General features: G+C 41.2%; 1 protein-coding gene across 3 annotated transcripts in view; it reads right to left on the bottom strand.

Moving 5' to 3' along the window:
* Positions 1 to 971: 971 nt before the first annotated feature.
* The window catches only part of cadm4 (cell adhesion molecule 4), a 205,021-nt gene continuing 198,405 nt past the window's right edge, over positions 972 to 7,587 (bottom strand). For all 3 annotated transcript variants that reach the window (XM_053495246.1, XM_053495245.1, XM_053495247.1), the window contains 2 exons: positions 7,494 to 7,587; positions 972 to 2,506 (listed from right to left, as the gene is read on the bottom strand). The exon at positions 7,494 to 7,587 is cut by the window's right edge and continues 35 nt beyond it. In XM_053495246.1, the coding sequence (XP_053351221.1) occupies positions 2,397 to 2,506; positions 7,494 to 7,587 (204 nt within the window). In that variant the 3' untranslated portion in view covers positions 972 to 2,396. The remainder of the gene's footprint in view (positions 2,507 to 7,493) is intronic.

Raw genomic sequence — 7,587 nt, 5'->3', positions numbered from 1 at the left:
TTGATCAGGGGTTTGAGAGGGATTTGGGATTCAGCCTTAGCGTTGTATCTCACGTTAGCCTTGGACAGTTTAGAGACAATTCGGAACAACTTGGGAGCGATTACTACTGAGTGATAAAGTGTCGTCCAAGATGACATCATTATCAGATGCTTAAAGTGTTTCTGTGACCGGTTTTAAATGTGGGTTTTAGCAGGCAGCTGCTCTCCCCTCTTTCCAGTACTGAACCTTGCTACCCAGTACCGGACCAGGCCTATTTTCACCCATGTTAGGAAAACTTTCAGATCACTTCCTAAATCGCAGACCCTCTCTTTTTCCTTTACATAATGTATCACCTGCTCGGTCATGTGTCGCATGCCGTTTATGATCACACTAAAAAGAACAAGAAGCTGATGAGTGGATTGAAAAGCCTTCGCTGAGCCTAAGCACATGGAGAAATGGCTTTGATTGCTGCTTGACAATCACTCTTTATGACAGGCCTCTGCTGCGCTTCTGCATTGACAGAGGACAAACACATCGATCAGCAATCTGACGACCTCCACCGGCTTTGTAAATCCCAACTCCACTGGCAATAAACATTCACCAAGTGTGTTCTGTCAAAAGCAGGAATTGATTGCATGGAAATAATGGTGGTGCAATGGACTTTCTTTCCATGGATACTCCCCCCTCTCTCTCTCTCTCTCTCCATCTCTGTGTCTCTCTTTTTCTCTTCCCCATCATCTTTATGATTCATCGCTTCAGCTCTTCTATATTCATTCTTTCATCTTCATTCATTTTATCTCTCTTTGTAAGGCTGCCTCACTCGATATAAACGCCCCCCACCCCCTCGCCCCACCTCGTCCCCTCCTCTCTTTTATAGCCCCCATAAATGCATCGATCTCTCATGCTTTTTTCCACCACAGCCCTTTCCTCTTTTTTTCTAGCCCCCCATATTCTCAAACATATTCATCAAAAAAAAAGCTTTGACAAGAAGATTTTGGAGTACGTTTTTTATTTTGTCGTGCTCTGTAACTTTTTCCTCTATAAAGAAACACGGTTAGCTATATCAACAGTGATGTGAAGAAGACTATTAAAAATCATGATTAAAAGACAAGAAGGAAGGATTCAGACACTTCGGCACGTAGACGATGACAGAAGGAGCAAGAAAGATCGAGGGGCGGGGGGTAAAAAAAATAGGGATAAAAAGAGCGGCGAGGGAAAACAAAGCAGGTTCAAAACATGGGAAGTTTGTACAATTTAAAACATTTACAATTTATATTAACAATAACAACAATCATTTTCAAAATAATAATGAATATAAAACAAAGTATCTTCCAAAGACAAATGAAATATATATATATAATTTTTTTTTCTCATTTTTCTTTCTTCCTTTTTTGTTTAAAGATCGCACAACAGTGTTTTGTTCGTATTTCTCTAGGCTAATGTTCTGTGTTAGTATAATAGCATCGCTTGGTAATGCACTCAAAAGTAGACCTTCTCGTTCCCTTCTTAAAAGATTAATTTAATTTACTGATTTTTTTTTTATACAAATAATGACTTAAGAGAGATATGTTTCGTTGTGTCAGTGTGTGACTGTTTGTATATGTTCGTGTGTGTGTGTGTGTGTCTGTACATATAAAGAGGTCTATATCATTTACACATATTTCGTCTATTATTTCACTACACGTTCTTCCTTTGAGCCTCGGCTTCTTCGACAGGTTTCCCGATAACACTTGGTTAAGAATTATGCTTCCTCACGGCTCCTCTGATGCTTAATTATGAACATAAACAAGCGAGGGATGGGGATGGAACAAGGGCAGAAGAGACGTGGAGAAGGTGAGAGAGAGGATCAAAGAGAAGATCTGCACCTCAGGAGGGGTTTGGGATTGATCAGCTGCAAATTCTGCACGTGTGTGCATGTGTGTGTGTGTGTGTGTGTGTATGGATTACTAAAGACCTGATAATGGGATATGAAGGAGGTCCAGAATCAGGTGAATATCCAGTGTAAAGACTACACGAGGGACGCCTGAGGCACGCGACGCTGTAATCCGACTCTTTTATATTTCATGTGCTCTATTTATATATTTGCATCGGCGTGGTCGATAGGGTGAAGTCGTTGCTGCTCCACTGGATCGTAAGTTATGGCTATTCGGTTCTGCCTCCTACTTACTGCTTCAACAGAAAGTGTGTGTGGGTGTGCAGGGCCAGTGCTTTTTCTGTTTCTGATGTCTCTCTCAATCTTAATTAGGCCCATTCTTCTCTCCTGACACTTTCTCTCTCTCTCTCTCTCTCCCTTACATGGCACTACTGTAGTGGCTTTCCACCAGGCATATACATATAGGTGTATGTGTGTGTGTGTAAGAGTGTGTGTGTGTGGGTTTGTTTGAGATCTGGGCTCCGTTGTCGTCTTCCAGGAGACGTTACAGTAGATACTCCTTCTTGCCTTGAGTAGTATCGTTCCCGTTGAGAAACGCTTCCTGGACCTCGCCGTGCTCATCAAGGCCGCTCGCCTCATGCGTGAGGTAAGAACCTGGAGAGAGTGCGAGAGAGAGAGAGAGTCAGGAGAGAAAAATAAAGACGGCAATGATTGTAAACATTCCATTATTTTCTGTCCTTGCTAATTCTTATATTTCTTATTTCAATCCACGCATTCAGTACAGAGGAGGTTTCAGCAGCTTGCATTTTTCCGTCACGTCGTCTGAGACGCAAGACAGACCTTGGACGTGAAGGCAGGACTGCTGTTCACCCTTTATGGTTTGATATTGTGATTCTGAGTGATGTGAAACGAGAAATGTACCGTAATTTTCGGACTATAACCCGCACCTGACTATAAGCCGCACCTAGTACATATTTTAAAGGAAAAACCATTTTGTACATACATAAACCGCACCTGACTATAAGCCGCATGTGCCCACATTGAAACATGGGATATTTACAAAGAAAGATGGTACACAAAAAGAGTTTTCAATGTTTTAATAACATAACTTAGCTTTTCTTTTTTTTCGACTTTTTACATTGCTCCAGTTCTTCCCGCTGCCGTTTCCAGCGTCTCACCATCGACTCATCTATGCGAAATTTACGTGCTGCAGCTCTGTTTCCTTCTTTATCGGCCAGCTCGATTACTTTTAACTTGAAAGCTGCGTCATATGCTTTTCTTTTTGCATTTTCCATGATGAGGGTAGGCTTATGCTAATTTTATTCATGTACAAAGCGCGCGAAGTTACCGTACGTAAAATTTCTTCTTCTATGGTGTTTATTAGCGGTTGAGACTTGCGTCTTTCTCGACAACACATGTCTCACTCTTACCTTTTCTGCTCGAGCGCCCCTGGCGGCCGTTAGAAAAAAATGCATACATTAGCTGCATCTCTGCATAAGCCGCAGGGTTGAAATTGTGTAACAAAAGTCGCGGCTTATAGTCCGGGAAGTACGGTATAGTGAAAAAGAAAGGGCACCTTATGGCAGAAATCTATTTAAAACTAAGTTCAAATCTCCAGAATTCATCTCATTTTTATTTCTCAGGACGACTTTACAGTAAAAGCCCTTGCAGCCCTTCACATTACCAGTTAAAGCTGGAAAAGAAATGAAAATGTAGCTCTGCTTAGGTAAAAATAGACAATTGTTTCTTTTTAGGTCACCCGTGCCTGGTTCTCGTGTGTGTCTTCCTGACAGCCGTAAAATTACGAACGAGCTAGGAGTGGCAGCAGAGGTAGCAGTGGAACATGTTTACAGCAGTAAAGGATTACAGAGCCGCTGAGGTTTTACGGTGCGTCCCCTGTGCGGAGAAAGCGAAAAAGCGGCAGCGTGATTCTTAGAGAACGTAGAGAAGGAGGGGAGTGCAACAGCTTTGGAATAGAAATGAGAACCGCTAGACAGAAATTTGACTGAGTTATATATATTAAAAAAAAAACAGAACGGGTAGATCTAAGAGATGGAAATGCATTTTAATTAGTTTTTTAAAAACATCAGCAGGTGATAGGACGCTGTTGGATACACCTCGATATTAAACGCTTGCATGAAGTCACTCAGGCAACGTTCACAAACCAGCATGAAGTGACTCAAATCTGATTTTTCTTTTACACTAATGCTACACTCGATCTGATTATTATTTTTATGGCTGTCTGAATAAAAAATCTGATGTTTTTCAGCCCGGATCTGAGTCACTTTTGTATTTGGGCCTGGATCAGATATACAATATATCCGAGACATGGTTCAGATCGGAATCCGTGTGACTTTTTAGCCTTTGTGAAACAGTAGGACGCCGATCTCATCAGTCAGCAGTGCTAGCAAAAGCTGATAAAAGAGCTAAAGTAAGAAGTCTGGCATTTAACAAATGTTAAATTCTAATCTCTCAAATGGTAAACTCCTTGCAGCAGTAATCATATTGTGAGGCTTGTCCGCTCTTTTACTGGTGACCATGTCTGTTATCTCCTCCTGAAATTTGCAAGCGCAAATAGCTAGCGCGCGCTAGATGCTAGGCTAAATGTCTTTCTTCCGTTATTAACATGCGCGAAGTGAATGAGTGCAGTTGCCATTTATCATTGATTGAATGTGCTGTTACACCGAGGTTGTTAGGGCTACTTACTCATGTCCAGGGGTCTCCATGAAGTGCACTTAAACTAGCTACTGCCAGCTGCCTCACTTTCACGGCCTTTTTCATTGTCTTAAATTTGATGTAATTCTGTCAGAAATAGTTCTCCTTGAAGGTAGTTTAAACACACACAACTTTGGAAGCTTTTTATAATGAGACTGTGCTGTTCAGCACACCTGGTGATGTTACCTTGATCATCTTATTATCCGCGTTAAACGTGCCATTATAGCACACAGCCGGGTAGTCGTGCTGCGATTATGGGAAGCCATTAAGGTGAAACTTGGTCATATGATTAATTTGCATAAAAAATATTAGAATTAGAAATATATAATATATAATATACATATATACTATATTATATATATTATTATATATAATTCTAAAGTAAATATATAATAGTAATATCGCCAGCCCTAGTTTTAACTCGATGTATCAACATCGCTGATTAATATTACAGACGCGTCCACATTTGAGTCAGATAAAAATCACTATATTTCCACAGTAATTATGAACGTTAACCGCCATGACATGCAACTCCGATCTGAGCGAAAAATCTGAATTGTTCAATGTGGCTTGTAATGCAGGTGTAGCCTGAGTTTCTCACAGAATGTACAGATTGGATCAGCATCTGGCATCTGGCGATTGCATCATCACGGAAATGAGAAATCAGGATCGGTTCTTTTCCTCCCTCATTCCCTATTTGTGCTAATACAGTTCCACTCCTGCAACACTGATGCAGCCTCAGGACAGATTAGCAACTCATCCTGACTAAAATCCTTTTTTTCCCTATTAAAAAAAAAAAAAAAAAAAATCAAAGTCAGATTTAATTGTCAATTTGGCGCTTCGCCGACCCATCTACAAATCACAAAAATAAACCACTTCTCATTACAATCTGGCAAGGGAAAATGTTCCCTAGTCTAGAATATGGCTTCATCACCTGACAGCTTTATCTGATTGACCTGCAAAGCCCAACATCAGATCCTCCTTGCTCCGGGGCTATTACCGTGATAAGTCTATTACCGTGAGAAGGACAAAAAGCGGCAACTACTAATTACTCGCAAATGAATCTGATTGAAAAATCACCACCGATGTCGGTCGAGGGCCAGGTAGCGATCCAACACTGTACTCCCTTTCCCGCCACATCGTTACTAGCCGACGATTTCGCCTCGTGCAAGCGCGATCTGAATCCACGCTTCCAAAGGTGGCTTAATTAAAACAATCGATCTTGCTTGGCGTTTTTTTTTTTTTTTCGGTAACGTAATAAAAGGCTGATGAGGTCATTAAACTGGACATGTTAAAAATAGACATAGGCAGAAAAGAAAAAAATATATAAAAATTCAATTTCCGTTTAAAGAGTTGCCACAGAGAGAAGGTGTCGGATTTAGCACTAACACCTGACGACATCAGACAAGCCGAGATTACAAAGACGATGATAAGGACATGCCCCGACTCTCTGCTGATAGGTGGATAGACTGCCTCGGAGTTTGACTGACAGGTGGTCGCTACATATCTGGAGAGAAAGTGTTACTAGGTGTTATCTTCCCTGGCACAGGGGCATGATTGAAGGTGCTAGCAGCTCTTACGAGAAGGCTTTGAGGGAGAGATGTATTCCATTACACATGAGGACTCATCTACAGGACTAAAAGCCCTATAAAGCACTCGGGTGTCCAAACCTGATTCACTTTGCCTTTGTATCTCTCATCTTTCTCCCCCTTCAATCACCCACATGCTAGGTCCCTTCCGTACCAACCTAAATTCGCTATAACCACGTTCAGAATAGGACATCTCCACAAAAGCAAAAAAGAGTTTTTATACAACGTCATGTCCCTACATAATAACATGTTCATTAGATGGATAGCTGTACTACCTGCGGGATGTCATCTACACGCAGCATCTAACTGTCATATCATTTTCATTAAATGATGAATGCAGAATTTAGCTTATAGCTATGATGTATAGGCTGACGTTCCAGCAGAAATACACCTTATATCATGCATTGGTTGCATGTTGGCTGCTTGATTTTGTTGGTTTTATACCCCTCCTTGGATTGCAGGGGGCCTGAAGCCTATCCCAGGAGACTTTGGGAACGAGGCGGGATACACCCTAGTCATGGCACCAATCACACAATATGGGCAATTTTGGGGACACCAGTTAGTCTAATCTGCATGTCTTTGGACTGAGGGAGGAAACCAGAGTACCCACAGGAAACCCACCAAGCACAGGGAGAACATGCAAACTCCATGCACACAGATCCAAGACGGGAATCCAACCCTCGACCCAAGGCCACAGTGCTAACCACTACGCGACCCGTGCCACATTAAAGCTCAGGAAATTGGATTAAATTTATGCAGGTTCAGCACGCAATACAAGCTACTGTCAACATGAGGCTGACAGTGTGCCTAAATCCAACAAACAAGGTGGGATTTGAACTCTCCACATGGAATCTGGAGGTGCAAGGCCAGTGTTGCTAAGTGTCGCTAATCGCTAAGTCAAATTAAAATTTATTCGTCACATACATAAGTCACTGTGCCACCTCATAATTTTATTTCAAGTACATGAGAAAACACTTTTAAAATTTCTTTTTTTTATTTTTTTAACTTGTTTTAGTTTAGACGAGCCAAATAAAAGTTCCCTCTTATGTGACCTCATATAAACTAAACTGCATTATCTGAATAATATTTCAGCTTGAGCATTAATACACACCCACTGTGTGGGGGGTTGGGCTCTGAGACCTGTGTTAACTTGTTAAAGAAATGGTAAAAAAATATATATATATCATATGGGACCTTTAATGCTTGTCCTTGTTCCTTTATTAATCTTAAAAAAGAAGGTGTTTGCCATGGATTTTTATATCAGAGTTTATTTTGTAACATGCTCTCATTTGATTTTGTTTTGTATATGGAGATTTTTTTCTCCCCCTGCGACTTACCTTTCTGTCGGACCGAGCACCAGATGGTTACAATGAGCACGCAGATGATGGTGAAGACGAGTACAGCCAGGACACCCCCTATGACTGGATACGG

The sequence above is a fragment of the Clarias gariepinus genome, chromosome 4 (assembly GCF_024256425.1).
Source record: "Clarias gariepinus isolate MV-2021 ecotype Netherlands chromosome 4, CGAR_prim_01v2, whole genome shotgun sequence".
Taxonomy (NCBI): Eukaryota; Metazoa; Chordata; class Actinopteri; order Siluriformes; family Clariidae; genus Clarias; species Clarias gariepinus.
The sequence above is the reverse complement of the archived record's forward strand: the minus strand, read 5'-3'. Positions and strand labels throughout refer to the sequence as shown.